Below are 16,781 nucleotides of genomic sequence, written 5' to 3'. Positions count from 1 at the left end.
ACTGCTACCTTCACGAGCCATTTTTCTATTCTATACCGTGTCTTATGGCTGTGGTAATTAATTACACTCCACCATATCCTGGCAGACTGCATTTGTTTAAAGAATGTGAATGATAAAAACTTTAATTTCCCCTCAAGGATGGTATTTGTTTAAAAAGATTAATTGTCAAACAGTTCTGTTTGCTATTTTTTTAGTCACCATAACAGAAACACCTCAAATGGCCCTTCCTTGATATGACTGTGTATGTGTAAAAAGTAAATGGGAAATAAAAATTTCTGTTGAAATTCAATCAGTTCTGTTGTCAGAATAAAGAAATCACTACGCTGTCGCTGCCAAAACAGCCTCGCTATGCGGCAAACATCACAGAGAAAAGCTGTAAACGTTTATGAGAGCAAAATAGAACTTTATGGTCAAAACCGCCAACACTGCATTTGGAGATTAGTCTAAGAAGCCTATGACTAAACTACTATTAAAAATGTAACTTTTATAAAAACATGATTTTTACATATTTCTTAAATCTGTTGCTATGTTCTAACAGTATAATATCAGACAAATAATCTGTGGGGAAACAAAGGGATTCAAAGCCTCCCTGTGGTCCTACTGCTGTCTGCAGCAATACACTGCTCCCTGTCAGAAACAGCCAATCGGTGCCAGAAGGAGGGACTTAGCACTGTCAGTCCTGTTGGCCACACTTCCTAATATTGATCAATTAAACTCAGAGCAAGCGGAACATTTATGGGGTTGTTTACAGTGCACACAATTCACAGTAAGCTTCATTGAGCTTACCACATTACATACATCACAGTCAAGCGTTAGTGATTTGGTAAAATCAGATCCAATCACTTAAAACTTTAGCAGAGACCACGCCTACAGCAACCCGTTGTTTCTCAGTACCTGAGGATTCAGGCCCTCTCTATGAGGAAAAGGACTGTTTTTTTTGTTTGTTTGTTTTTTTACCAGGCTAGTAGATTACCTCTACCCTCCCCATACCTAATTTTCTCTAACTGTGTTCTGCAGGAAAATAAATTATGGCATTTTCTATGCGGTTTTATCTTTCAAGCTTGCGGAAGATAAAACAAGGATCACAAGGTATAATTAAAGCACCGATAGTCAAGTGTCTTACTTTGATCTTTCCGAGATTCACAGGCCTCCCCAGGAGGAGAAGCCTAAAACTGTTATGGCAAAAGGGTGAGGTGTAGTTGGCGAGAGTGGCAGGCTGGTTTTGAAATCTTGTGTATTAAAGTGTTTCAGAGCGTTACATCAGAACCACGACTTTGACCAGGAGACCACTGCAGCCCTGTGTTTGGAGGAATCGATTTCTTTTTGTTCCTTGCGACGTGATTAGATGGGTCGTCGAGGCAAAGGTGAAGCGGTGGACGTAGGCACATATGTGTTTTGCCGTGACACGTAAAGCTCTGACCACATACAGATAGATGACGGGCGAGTAAGCGCTCATTTACTGTTTTTTTTCTGTTTTGTATACAGCGTGGGATGCTGTGCCCTCCTGCTGTGTGGCAAATTGATTTTCCATTTCCTCGCGGGAAGTCAGACAGTGTTACTTTTTCTCCCATTAGGGCACATTCACTACGACAGCGGGAGGTCAAAGGCAACCGGGGTCTCCTCCAGCTTCTCCAGTAGAGGCCCCCTGCCCTCAGCTGCCCGCCCAGCAGTGGACTCTCTTTGTTAGTTGACTGGTGTGGCTGAACGAGATAGCTCCCAGCTGTGTGTGTAGCTCATGAACATATTGTTACTGTAGATGTGTTACACAAACACACACAGTTCCAAAAAAAAAAGAAAGGTAATGTATCCTGGTGCAATCATTTGACAAAAGGCACAATGTGTGTATTGGATGCGCCACAGGACACATTGTGGGTCAGCAGGGTTACCAACAGAGTCTGTGGAGCAAATAAGCTCTGCTTGTTGAGAAACCATGGTAACTATTAGCTCAGTAGTGATTCGGTTACTATGACAGCTGAAGTATCACAAAGCAGAACAAAGTATTATGCTGTAGTGAGCCGGTAGAAGAATAAGAATATGTGTGGATGAGTTGTTGATGTTTTCAGAAGCTAATTAAAACAGCCCTGCTTTTTTTAAGTTGAACTTATTTCTTATGACACAGTATATTAGATTATTTACTTATTTGATCTGTTCGTTAATGTTATTTCAACTTTCAGAATCAGCAACATTCATCTTTTTAATGTTGTTTATACATTACAATTTAATGTTTTAATTTGATCGAAAATGAAATACAAATCCACATTTTATCGTTACTTTTCTTATATAATTCATAACTTTAATGTTTCGATTTGTTGATTTCAGTTCCTGTGGTTTTCCATTTGTACTTTCTATGTTTAATGATTTCAATGACACTGACCTATTTTTATAGCAATTATTATTATTATATTGACTGGGTTTAACATTTTCTGGTATGAATAATTGTTATTCATTTTTTTAACCTTGATAAAGTACTTGGTGTTACTTATATTTTATGAAATGCTTCATAAATAATATAGCTTGCATTGGAAGCAAAATTGGGGAACAGGACTATAGAGGAACATAGAACATGCAGATATCTTGCTGTTCTTACAACTGTAATCAGTAGAAAAATCTGGTTTTGTCCCTTTTTTTGTGCAGGGTACAATAAATCTTCTGGATTTTCAGACTAGACATTGCTAAAAGAATTTCAACAATTTCTTTTTGTCATGGATTCATTTCACACAAACTTATTCCCCGTTGTTTCCGTGAAAAATAATAATGATCGATACAGAGCTGCTAAAACGGTTTAATGTGACAATTTTCAATTCCAAGATTATTAGATGTTGTTTGCTCAAACAGCTTTCTGAAAATAAACCCATGATTTTATTTTATTGATTTTTTTTTTTTTTTTTACAGAAAATCTGTTCGACTGAAATTGATTGCTATCTTGAGCTCTTTAAACAAATCCACTCTCGTTGGGCTAATTTAGCCAAAAAAACACAAGAAAAGTCTAGTTTTAAATATACTTTTTAGATATGCTAGTACATAATTGCACTTTTCTTTCTTATGTTTTTGCATTGGAAAATTTCTTAAAACCCTAACCCTCTTAAGCTCCACATTTGTGCCATCTTCATCTGTTTGACTTAATCTTATTATTTCATTGTATTTTGTTACCCAGCTTTTCTGTTTTATCTTTTTAGCCCTTCTCTGGCATTTGCGACAAATTAGCATTTGCTTTGAAGCAACAGAACTCACATTGGAGTGCTCATTCATGTGTTTTGCATTTCTCACTATTCAATAAACCAAATCAAATTAAATAAAGATTTATACAATGTCGGCTTGTCTTGCACGGTCTGAGGGTATGAGAGAGAAATCTGAGGTTATTACAGCGCGACTACAATTGCTTACAATCTTTGAAGCAATTCTGTGGTCAAAGCGGAATCAATAATGCCATTAAATGGCAGTCTACCAGTGTAAAGAAAGGTGATCTGATGCTTTCGACTCAGAGGTGCATCGATAGCTGTGTCTTGCATGTCTGTTTTGTAGGACAACAAAAAAATAAATCCATCTGCTTCTTGACCAAAATCTAGCAAAGGATTCATTTAGAAGCCTCAGGATGAACTTAATGTTTAACAAACTCAGTGAGGATGCAGCTGCCAATCACAGATTTCGGCCGAGGTAATGGCATGAACATACACTCAGCCTTGACATTAGTTGGCAGCTTTAGAGTTTGGTTTAAACAAGATCAATGCCATTTTTGAACTTTCTGGTAGTTATATGTCCTTAGTAACTCCAGTTTCCTTAGTACCAACAGTTTTGATGGCAGAATCTTTCTAAATATTGTCACTGACCATTTCCATGGTTATACTGACCATTGTGCATAACAGTCACCTTCGGTATTATAGAGGATAATGCACCATGTCACAAGTCTCCAGAAATCTCAAACTGGTGTATAGTCAGTGAAATGACTGTACTTCAGTGGCTTCTACTGTCTGTATTTCTCAATCCAGCTGAACCTTATCAGAAACATAATGCAAAGGCGAATCTACAAAAGATTAACCAAAAATGCTAACTTTCTTGATCTGTTAAAATAAGAGTTATGTCCAAGTTGGCAATGTGAATGGCATGTTAGTCTAAAATATTTTTGCAAAACTATTAATGTCCATTTGACTCTTTTTAATATATATTTTATTATGTCACAACAGACATCATTATATTGTATTCTGCTTTGATGTAGATCAAGATGTAGACTGACACAAACTGGCACAGAGTTGTTGGAAGTACACATTTTTTGTATTCTGTCTCTCTTTTTACAGATTTTTCCTCTTGGAAATGTATTTATAACTGTTGGCAAACACAAGGAAAACTTGAAATGGTTATTCTCAACTGTAATACACTCGGGTCATCAGCGGGGGGCGTCATGCTGTGTCAGTCTCGGTTTTCAGGTTGGTAGGCTAACGTTTTTATTTTTCCTTTGATTAGATTACGATGATAATAGCTGAGCTACTGCTGCGAAAGCTCTCAGTATCAAGATATTTTTCTTCTAGCTTCTGTGGACATGTCAGCCGCTGTGTCACACACACACAAAACCACGCATTCAATGAGCATGATCACACCTTGAACAATTGTCTGGAAAGACGGTAAGAGGAAAACTGCAGTGATTACTGAAAAACACAGCCTGGATTTGACACAGCTTCGCGGAAAGTCACACTTGGAACATTGCTCACTTGGCCAGACAAAGAGTTTTGTCTGCGGTTGCCAATTTTTAATCAAGCACATGTATTTACAAATGCACAAGCACACAGCTTCATTTTCTTTCTTTCTTTTTTTTTTTTTTTTGTTCCCCCACACACTTAGACAGACTAACCAGCTGCCCCAAGGCCTTTTGGCTTCCGAATAAGGACAGAGTGCTCCATTGTTTTCACTGTGATTCAGTTATTACACAGAGATTAACACTGTGAAACTCCTCTGTGCCACCCAGGGGCTTTGGATCCAAAGAGAATTTGCACTAAATGCCTTTATCTTTCTCTCTCTCCTCTTTTCCTCTCTTCGTCTCCCGTCCCATCTCCCTCTATTTCACGCTCCTTACACACACACATACTTGCGCATAATGTTGCACACACACCTATTCGAGCATCGCCAGACAAACAGTCACAATTATGGCTGAACGTGTTTCACCCAGACCCGCACACCCACACCCACCCATTCCCCACTCTTGCACTGGTCTGGAGGAATGTGTTTAGCACCTGATAAGACGGAGAATGGGACGACATTAGAACAGAAATGCCAGCGCAGCAGCATTTCTGTCACAAACACACACCTGATGCACATGTCTGAACAATGTATGCAGATACGCTCTCGCACATTTATTTCAGATATACAAAGTTCTTTTATTATGTTGTCAGCTAAGCTTGTTGCTACTTGTTTTTGTAAAGTAATTATTATTACTATGCAGTGCTTTCTAGCTACTTAATGTTGCTTTCTATTATTTATACATTTTAGTTTTTTCTATCTGATGTGGTGCTTCCTGTCTACCTTAACAACCTTAATAACTTACAAAATGTAAGTTGAACTATATTTCCAAAAGCATTAAGGCTGCAGATTTAGTACCAACATCACTGTGGGTAGGTTTTGGTCAAAGCCAAATGGGAAAAAAAAGAGAAAAATGGGGGGCACTGATTTATATTTAAAGATGCAAGTATGCTTCTACCTACAATGCTGGGAGAGATTCCATAACAGGTGTGGTAGCTCTGGAAGAATTTTTTTCTACTAAAGAAGCAGAGAAGTTCTTTGTACTGAAGGTAAAATCTCAGAGGACAATATATGTACCGGTGTGTAATACGTACATAGAAGGAAAGGGGAAAGGGAACAGGGAACGGAAAGTGATGCGAGGTGCTGGGCTTTGTGGGAGTGAAAGAAAGGAGGAGGAGATGGAAGGAAGGGAGGGAGAGGTGAGTGAGTGGTAGGATGACATCATGCCGATACGACTGAGGCAGCAGGGTCCCTGTGGGATCTCCCCGCCTTTGACAGATGTACAGCATCTCACTGGGATCAAACACAAGCAGCAGGCAGACTTCAGCTCAGAGCAGCTGGAGGAGCATGAAATTAACATCCGAGCTTTTCTTGCGGGTCCGCTCATGTGGGTGCTGCCACGACTTTTAGCTTTGTGTCTTGGATGCGTACAGCAGAATTTATTTATCTATTTCATAGTCTTGTAAGAATTACTGTACAATGCATTTGATAAAGCCTTTTTCTCCCGAGGGGCGGGTCATGTTCTCCAACAGAAAAGGTCGCAGGAGACTATTCTCAGCCTCCCTGGGTGAGGCAAAGCTTCAGATCCAGGTGGAACAATGTGGCGTTTATCCTGGTCAGGGAATCGCAGTCCAGATTGTTACACTTGCAGAGGTTTTTGTGGGGGGGGGGCAAGGGGAAGAGATTTTGTGGAAATTTTCAAGCTGTGTTCTTTAGAATGCACTGGAGAAAGTTAGTCTGTGGTTATGGTTCTCAACAGGAAACAAACAAACAAATAAGTCTCTGCTTTTAGCGTAAAGCTCCGAGTATCTTGATGCTTTGAGTGAAGATGGAATGGTTACGGACAGGGGGATTGCAGGCTTGGTAACTGAGCCTCTTGTGGTAAACTTAAAATATGACACTTCAGTCATTTGGCTTAGTTTGAGAGTGTAGTTAACAAAAGAAAACATCATCTACACACAAAAAATTTAGAATCTATTGTGAGTCTGTGCTTTTAGGATGAGGTTGGATTTTCAATTACAACAGTCAAATCAAGTTAAGGAGCTAAGGAATGCTTTGTGTCACAAAGGTGTGCATCTGTGTGCCTGCTAGCGCTGCCATCTCGTATAAATTATGGATGCAGTAACTGTCAAGACTGTGAGAGATGGCCATCTTGACGTCCACACTTCCAATCTTACCTTTTCGGGTCTCGGAGGGGGAATTCTGTCATGCCGCCTCACAGCAACTGTGGTTTTATACATCCCATGTTTTACTTCTGGTGAGTTTTATAGCCAAGAGAGGCCACTACTCTGGATGGGAGTAGTAAATTTTTATATTGCGGTAAGCTGTGGGAGCACCATAAACAGGAAATGGTCACAGAGGAGGGAGTAGAAACGGTATGGTCAGCGTCTGGGTCAATGTCCGAGCAGATGTGCGCTCACAGTCTTGTTTGAGGTTGACTGTGTTACTTGCATGTGGTCTTGATCAAATTAATCAAAAGGATTAAGTCACTACTGTTTTAATTTATTAAAAGCATGCCATTTTGCTCTTGAATGTGTGTATTTTTCAGACGTGTATTTTTTGTACATAATTGTGCAATTAGTTGCCTATATCAGTTCCTGGCATGAGAGTATCAACGGTATCGTAGGGTTTGACTTAGAGAAATGTTCGAATTAAAATCTGCAGTTATAAATGCCTTTCGACCATTTTTTTCCCAACAGCTTGTCTTGTGTTTAAATTGGCAAGAAAGATTTTTTTTTCAGAAGTGCACTGATGAGGTTTTTCCTGGTCAATACCAATTTTTAACATCTGCGTTTATTGATTTATTTGTCTTTTTGTAGGACTACAAGAGAAGAAATGTCCAGCCATTTTTTAAAAATGATTTTATAGAGTCCAATCTAATAGAAACTCATGAGAATTCTTGGTATCCATTCCCTTCTGAATAGGACAAAAACATCAGATTTCTCGGTACTTTGCAGTCTGAGCACTAATCAGGAGTGATCAAGGGAAAATTGGCAGATTAATTGTTGCATCCTTAACTTGTCTCTTTGTGTGTGGATTTAACTCACATGGCAACTGACCATGACTCCTTTCCATGGCTGTGTTTTTTTCTTCTATTCTCTTTCTTTTCTTACCCTGCTCTTATTTATAGTTTCACCCCATTTTCTCTATATCTATCCACCTTTTTGACAGAACTGACCTGTCACTTTTGATCTCTTTCTTTTTTGAGTGGCTGCTCTAAAAACACTTGTGGGTATCTAAAGGACACAGCAGGAATATTAAAGTCTCTTGCTTTTTTGGTGGATGTCACAGTTGCCGATGGCATCTGAGAATTTGTTTCATGTTTACAATAGTATGTGAAAGTAATAATAGTAAAAAAATATGAATAAAAAAAAATCAAACAAACAAAAAGGAAAAAAAACAAACATTCAGATAGAAAATGACCACCCGTTTTTCTTTTACAGATGTATCTCCCGTCTCATTTTGTTGCTGTCACAAAGCTTTATTAGATCGCAAGCCGACTCATGTCTGCTGTCTTAGAGATAACGGCCAGGTAAATGTTGCTCCTTATTCCCTTTGAATGTCAGTCATATCTCCACATGCAGGAAAGCACATAATGAAAATTATGGTCAAGGTTATCAAATGGACCCCACCATGTGCTCTTTGCTCCCCTTCTGAATCCTCCTTCACACAGTTTCACCTTTCCTCTCCTCTGTGTGTCCACGTTTTTTTAAGATACAATGTATTGATGCTGTTTTTAGAATCGCTTTCTAAAACTTCTCCCTCCACCTGCCACAGTTGCTCTGAATGCATGTCATCTTTGGCTTCAGCAGATTAGGGGGCTCTGCAAAAGTCACCTGAACGATAACGTCGCATAGATGAGAGAGGAATGACTGAAGGATAATGCATTCTGACACTTCATGAATAATACAATGATTGTGCAATTCACCCTGGGAAGTAGACATTTCTCTACATTGAATACAGTAAATAAATTAACATGTTCAATCCCCTTGCAATTGACCATAATTTACCCACTTTGTTCGTGTTGGAAGAAAGTTTTTCTTCATCTGAAGTTTTTCTTTACACTTTGCATTTGCTTTGTCAAAGACCTCTTTGCTCTTTTTCCCCCCTTAAGGTGGAATAAAATCGTATTAGGTAAAAAACAAATTAAGGGGACAGAGAAAATCTAACAGCGTAAAAAGAAATTAAAAAAAAAAAGCCAAGTCTTTTTCAGCACCATGGACAGCTACCTGATGCAACAAACCTTAAAATCAAAGGCTTTGCATTTCTAAATCCATCTCATTTCCTTTAATAAGCCAGCTAAAAGCTCATGTCTTTAAAAAGTGTAAAATAGGACAACACTGACGCTGCAAACAAATAACTAAGTTGGTTTTTAGGTGTGCTTCCCACAGCAACAAAACAATATTCTCAGTCACATTAGCAAAGGTTTGTGAACGGCACTCAATGTTTTCATTTTGGACATCTGAATGCTGATGCATAATATTTTCCATTAGCACCTGCTTGATAATTATGTATTAAGACAAAGGCGCTATTGTAATATTTTATTATTTCTTTATACAAAAGTAATTTGTGTTTATTTCTTCCTGACTAACAGGCTAGACTCTTAATTAGGAAATGAAAAGACCATGTTTCTGAATGTTGTTTAACATCTAAGCCAAAAAACACACTGAGGAAAATCATCTTTTGGAGGTTGCACAGTTTGTCAACATTACAATATACAGTGAAGGACAATATGAAACATCAGGATTTTTGGGGTGCTATGTCTTTATTATAGTCTTGTGGGGACCATGTCATCTTTGTCGGAAGTTTTAAAGAAATGAGGATGAAAACAAATATAACATTTGTTTAACTTTAGGAACTGCATAAGACATAAATAGTACTTTGTGAAAAGTTTCATAAAGTTACAGCATATCTAATTCATTTGAAAATATTCAACTCTTTAAAAACACTATAAAATGCAGAATGCTTTGTTGTTCTGTTATAGAACGATGCTTTTTAGCCCGATGAGGCGCGTCCCCTCAGGAAGTTGTCTATAGAAATCTGTCAGAGAATGAGCGGACTGGGAAAACAGGATATCACTCTCTGAAATATTTTATCACAGTTGCAGGCGTAATAAAATATAAATATTGTTTATATGTGTGGTTGCAAAACTGAGTTTGTTTATGGTTTTTGCACATTTATGTGTGTGGATTTAGATTTCTACTTAATATTTATGGGATATTGTGTCCCTCCCTGACAACTGCAATAAATAATAAAAATTGTGGTTTTATTTTCACCAAGTGTGAAAACGTTAAAAGGAGTATGGATGCTTTGTCAAGGCACTGTGCAAGACATCTCAGTAAATGAAGAAAAAAAAAAAAAAAAAACATCATTCAAATTTATGTTTAAATATAATCTCCCACACACACATTGTTAGTCCTGTATGTCACTGATGTATGTAACTTTCACAGCCTTCATCACCTTCCTAAAGATTCTCTCTCATTTTCTTTTTTTTTTTTTAAGAAAACCACTAAATGGTATGAAACTCTCAAAAGAGATTATGGCATGAATGTTACTCTGACATGTCAGGAAAAAAAAGAATAGTAGTGATTGATTTTCATTTTTTTCCCCGGCAATCACTGTTAGTTTCTCCCTTGTTTCCAGCCTCATTCTCATCCCCTGTCTGCTGTTTAAACTACAGTTCTTATCCTCTTTAGCGCTCGGCCTCTCCTGCTCATTCATTTATCCATTAGCTACGCCCACATTGTCCCAGGGAGAGCTACAGGAGGCTGGAGATGAGATTTCAGTAGAACCTGAGTGAGAGTCGGGCAACTCCCTGAGCCATGCTGCCGGCACATCGGCAGGCTTTCCCATCGATAGGCAATTTTCTGCGCGCTGTTTAATCCGATTCATCTTTATTGTTGAGAGGGTTGAGTTTCTACAACTTCCTGTGTCTCACATCCTTGATTTGAAAAGCGAGAGTGAAATTTCTGGCAAACTGGCTTCCTGCTGACAGCTGCGGCTCTGGGAAGTGACAGTTTCATTTTAGACGTGTTAATGAGCCCACGAATATAATAGGTTGTCAGTAAATTTGTTGAAACTAGCTTAGTTCCTTGATTTTTATTTTTTATTTTTCCATACACAAGGTGTATGGAAAAACACCTTGTGTATGGTGCTTTTCCATACACCAGTATTACCACCAGTTATCACCGGTGGTAATACTGGTCTTTGCTAAAATATGCAATCATCAACAGATTCAGTTACTTTTAAAGTCCAGAGAATCACCTGCAAGACTTAGGAGAGTTTTTTATTTATATTTGATTTGGTCTTATTTATTGCTTAATACTTTGCTTAGTTAAGTTTCAATTGTGATGAGAATTAGCCCTTACAAAAAAATCCCATGAAAATCCCATGTGATCACATGTGAAAGCATGGGATTTTCATGGGATTTTTTTGTAATGGAGGGAACAACTGATTAGTATTGACCTAAGTCCTGGCTACATTTGAAATGGTTTAAAACAATGTGGTTAAGAAGCAACAACCAAGGCAGTGTGAGTCATTCATATCCAGTTGTCAAATAATTTTGTCCTGTACATATAAGGATTATATACATGGGTTGTTCTGCTACCATATTAAATGACAAGATGGCTTCCTATATACAATCTTTTTGCCTTTCTGGCTTATCAGTAAAAAAAAAAAAAAAAAGTTCTAAAATGAACAATTTCAGAAGTTGGAAACTCAAAAGCAGCATTATTTCACTCTCGTTTCCCGGCTTCTTGCACTGTTAGAGTAGAGACTTCTGACTCTTTATGCATATGGTTTCTTTTGCCTTCAAACCCACCACCAATCTAGGTCAACCATTGCACTGCTTCCCAGCTGTCTGACTGAAGTCGGTCCATATGTGTGTATTGGCATGCACAGCACTCCAGGCTGCAAGCACAACAATCTGCAAAAGACCTTCATACATTTCTCTCCTTTATTGAAACCAATTGCATATTCATATTTTCAAGAGAAGATGTTGAAATAGCTGGTGTTCTTTGGCTAATACGGAGATAAATGTGACAGAAATGCTAAAGCAGGAATGGTTAGGGGGTATTGATTGAAAGAATCAATGTTACTGTCTCTGTTGACTGCTTTGCACTGGGATTTTTTTCAAAGCCTGCGAAACAGGCCTCAGGCGTCAGATCGCAGATGTCTGTGACCAGCCTCCCGAATCACTGAGGCTGCAGGAGACTGGGGCTACACCCCTCTCTACCTCATCTCGGGCTTTTTGCACTTTTTATAGATCTTTGACTTTGTTTTTTTTCCCCGAGAATGATTTTTCTTTTAAAATAAATAATATTAAAATTTATCCAACCACAACAGAGCGCCGAGTTACAAATATTGGGGTTACACTATTATTTTCACACAACTAAATGCGTTTAGTTCCCTGGACACGTTAACCAAAGCCAACGTACCAATAAAACAATAGGATACATGAAATGTTTTTTCAACCATCATTGCAAGGATGTAAAATCATTACATATTTAGTTTGAATGTCAAGCTGAGTTAAGACATTTCTCCAATGGAACAATATTCTATCTAATCTATAACAAAGTACCAGGTCAGATTTTTTTTTTCTTTATCAGCATCATAGCAGTTTCTAACAAATTTCACCACAAAACATGTCATGCATGTTTGTCAATGTGCATTTGTCTCATGAATGCACCATGCACTTTCCCTGGCTCCCAGATCTGCTAACCGAATTATACATTATTCAGAGATTCATATTAGATGTTTCATGGAGGTAAATTAGAGCTATCAATCATCCTAGACAATCATATGCGCTACACTTTGGGAATAATTCTTGAATGGCAGAGCAGCCTGTGGAAGACAGAAATGATTGGCTGGGGAAATTGGGTATGAAAATTATAATTATTATTTCTTCATTTTCTAAGCTTTGCTTCATTCTGCTGACATTAACATTATTAGCCATATGTTTGGAATAAATGAAATGTAGGCACCTGAGGATCCCGGGATGGTGCACCTAATGAGCAACAATTTATTCCAAACTCTTAATCTAACATTTCTGCCAAAGTCTATTTGACGCGTATATCATTTTCAACCTTTAAAATTGAAGAAAGCATTATATATGAGTCACCATTTAATGATATGTCAGTAGGCCTGATAGCAATCAGGTTGTGCTTAAAATTCCAGTCAAATTTACAAGCTGGCATATAGGACATGGGGAAAAAAAGCTGCCTAAAATCTGCCTAATATTAAAGTTTAATAATGTAAATAATAATAGTGTAAGTCTATATTTGCGTGCAATTTACTGTTTATAGCTTTCCTTAATCCTCAGATCCTTCCAAGGTCAATAAGCCCCCTTGAGAAAGTATTATTTTTCAAAGAGTAGCTTTGTGTCATCCCTAATGTGAACAAATAGCTGTGTTGCAGGCAGCCATTATTAAAAGAAATTGTCTTTGAAATTTGTCACAGCATATTAGCTCGTTTTAGACCTCCTTCTAAACACTTCAAAGTGATACTAAGTGTGTGTGCAGCGACGTTCTTTCGTTTGTTTTCCTAAAGCTTTTACAAGGAGCGTTTTGCACGGGAACGACAAATGGGGTCATTTAAAAAAAAAAGAAAAAGAAAAGCACAATAATTAGTGTAAAGTGGTCAGAGTCTAAAAGACTTTAAACTGTAGTAAACTATAATATTTGCATTTATGATGCTAATTACAGAGCGTCAAATGTTGAAAGGCTGACATGATAAACTTCAATCCCTGTAACGTATATGAGACAAACCTGACTGATGTTTTCTTGAACATTGAAAATGTTTGCCTTCTCTCACCTAAATAGCTCTTATATTTCCAAGCAAATATTTCTGCACAGAAAAGAATCTCTTTCTATACTTCTAAGCAGCGGTTTAATAAATCACCATGTTGCCAGAGGAACTCAAACAGGAAATTGGAGGATGATGCAGACATTTTAAGCATCCTGAGGAATTAGGAACATTACCATTGTTTGCTGTGGATGAACTTAGACGGTGGTGTGAACTTGAACCACCGGGACTAAAGCATGCTACTGTTGTGCGGATAACTGAATGCGTTTGGGGATTGTTCTTGACAATGTTCTGCCTTTTGATTAAGATTTTTATTTACCAACAAACAGATTAGCCACAGTACATGAGGAAATTGAGCGTTGAAGTGAGAGAATGAGAACGATTTCAGGGTCTCCTTGAAGATTTCGTTTTATAACAGATAAGTTACAGGAGGAGGGCGACCTTTCACATGCTATGTCTGGATAATCCTTTTTTTGAAGACTTTCAAGCAGCTTTCCTCAGGCAATCAGCCTAAAGTGCTTGCAGTGAAGACCAAGAGAGACAGAGTTTATTTAGTACCTGCTACTACTGTTATGTCTAATAGCATGAAATCTTGATGTGTGTCGCTTACACCACCGAGCACTGAATCTCATGGTTGCTGGAACAGACGTTCCGTTTTTTTTAAGTTTCACCAAAATGAAAACCTCCATAATAGGGAAGTGGAGGTAAATAAAACAAAATCTGAAATGTTTGGCATGAGTATTGAGCCTTCTTTCCTCTGATGCTCTTAAATACAACCCAGTAAGCGGGGGTTAAGTTATAAAACATACTCCAACTTTCGCAGAGTATTTTTTTTTTTTATCTATTATGTAACTAAATACCAGTAAACGCCACTCAAGTCAGTAGATGTAATGACACAAAATGTGAAGGAATTTCAAGAAAGTTGAAGGTTTTTGCATTCAACTATGTTGAGGTTTTTAATAGCTAACCCTCTTAATCTTAAAGCATTGGAAAAAGAAAAATAATACTGGTAACATTATGGTTGCTATTGGTTACTGTCTTCTAATTTATAAATGAGTGTAATTTGTGGTGGGTGATTTTCTGTGACACAACAAATTCAGCACTACTCTGTTGGATGTTGGTCCACCTTAATTAGTATTAATTGTGCACAGGTGTTGCAGTCTTCATATACAGTCAGACTAAACGGTGTTAGCCTACATTATTCCTTGCAATAGCTATAGCCCTTTTTCCGACTTATGCAGTTGGTGAAGGTACTTCAGCTCTCCCTTTAAGTTTAAGTGACAGATACGTTTTGCTTTAAAAGACAGCACTAACAACAAAGGTAAGCACGGTAAGAGTCATAAATCTGTTATTAAAAAAAAAGATTTTCATGTTAAATTGTTCTTTAATTGACATTGTTTTGTCTAGTATGTTTTTCCCTTTAGAAATGCAAAAAATAAATAAATAAATAAATAAGACATTTTAACCAAACCACACTACACACAATAAAATGTTATTGTTTCCTCAGTTTGCACAATAGGTCTACTTGTCGCCAAAGAATTCATGCAATGTAATTACATTCCCTAATCCGAAGACTTTATTGCTTCTGTTACAGGAATTATATTGTTTTTGTATTGCGTTTAATTACTTTCAAAACTCGAATAAATGAAAACCAAGCATGGATGGAGTAGATTTGACAAAGAACTAATAAAAAATGCATACAAGAGGGGGAAAGAAAAAAAAAATCAAAGCCCCTCTAATGCAATTGCTAGTCAGTTGTTGTTTAGCTATAATATTTCATCAATATGATATTCAGCCTATATTTTTATGAATGGTATTTGTTTATTAACAAATAATAAACAAACTAATTGTAATTTAGAAGGGAAAAAGTGAAAACAGACAAAGAGGCGTTAAGACAGAAGAAAGTGTCACAGGAAGATCAGATGATAGGTTATAGGCCACAGGATCTCAGAGGAAAGCGTGTGCATGTAATTAATGCTTAGGTCTGGGTGAGTGTAGAAATGTTCTTTTGGAAAGACGCAGCTTTGAGCTCAGGTCAGACACACAAGTCTCCAAACTCAGAGTATGAGTGACCTCTCTGTACCTTTGAATTATCATGAATGCATTTTGATCAGTCTATATTTCTTTATTCTTTTCTGCAGATTCAAAAGGTTAAAGCAAGCCAAATGCCTGAAAGTAATATGAATATCCAACGCTACTCGTGTTCGTAGATATTTACTAGCTATCTTTGAAACCCAGGTTTGATCATTTATCAGCTATTTTCAACTAGGCATTTTGTAAATAAATATTCTGATGTTTTATTAAGTGTGAATATGTTTTCTAGCAGTTGTGGAGTCCAACATTAATTCTTGGCGCAACAGAAACTGCTAGAAATATTTGCTTTGAAAAGTTTGCATGTTCCTTTTATTTATGGAGGTGTTTCCCAGGTACTCCAGTGTCCAAAAATACATGCATGATGTGGGGAATTGTAGTCAAACGGTCAAAACAGATAAATAAAAAGCAGCATCAGCCACCTGTTCCAGATTCTTTTGGTGAGTTTTATTGTTTACCATGTATTTTAGGCTCTGAGCTTCTGAAATCATACTGGTCTTCTACCAAATTGGCAACACAGGTGCACTTCATTAGACCATACCATAATAGAACAGGTCAAACCAAACAACACAATCTAATTAAACAGAAAAAACGGGAATAAGAGTATTAATCTAATTTACAGATTCATCTACATAACTGAATGGTCTGCAAAATAAAACATGTAATACAGGGCAACTCAAAACATTACTTTAAATGAAAAAAAAAAACAACAACAAACAATCAATAGAAAAAAGAAAACCCTCCATTTGGTACAACCCAGTAATATAATCAGTGACATCATAGAGCCATTTAAGCAGGAAATGCTGCGCCGGTCTCTCTCATACACCTACTTACACAGTAGCGTCTACAATGGAACAAACGATGGTGAGTAAAAAAAAAAGAAAAGCTAATAATTTACCAGAGATGTGTCTTGATAGAAAAGAAACATTCATATTCATCAAATGATCCAGAAGTGTTAGCTACAACTAAAACGTATACGTAGATGTAAACTGCAACAAAACGCTACCAAAAACTAAAAAAAAAAAAAAAAAAAAATCAAAATGTCTAAATCAAATGTTTAGTGAGTGGAGTTTGTTTATACCAATATCCCTGACTGTGCTCTTTTAAATTTCATCATTTGTTCATGATGCTTTCTGCTTTTGCAATGTGAAGCAATTGTA

At 37.2% G+C, this 16,781-nt stretch overlaps 1 protein-coding gene across 6 annotated transcripts in view; it reads left to right on the top strand.

Annotated features, from left to right (window-relative positions):
- Positions 1–16,781, top strand: part of ctnnd2a (catenin (cadherin-associated protein), delta 2a) — a 218,493-nt gene that overhangs the window by 13,994 nt on the left and 187,718 nt on the right. For 5 of the 6 annotated variants that reach the window (XM_028005386.1, XM_028005383.1, XM_028005384.1 and 2 more), the window contains exon 1: positions 16,401–16,485. The exons of the other annotated variant lie outside the window; for it this stretch is intronic. In XM_028005386.1, the coding sequence (XP_027861187.1) occupies positions 16,422–16,485 (64 nt within the window). In that variant the 5' untranslated portion in view covers positions 16,401–16,421. Of the gene's footprint in view, positions 1–16,400; positions 16,486–16,781 lie in introns of those variants that run through there. 6 annotated transcript variants of the gene reach the window in all.

Source organism: Xiphophorus couchianus, chromosome 21, assembly GCF_001444195.1.
Source record: "Xiphophorus couchianus chromosome 21, X_couchianus-1.0, whole genome shotgun sequence".
Classification (NCBI taxonomy): Eukaryota; Metazoa; Chordata; class Actinopteri; order Cyprinodontiformes; family Poeciliidae; genus Xiphophorus; species Xiphophorus couchianus.
This window is presented reverse-complemented; position numbering and strand designations above follow the sequence as displayed.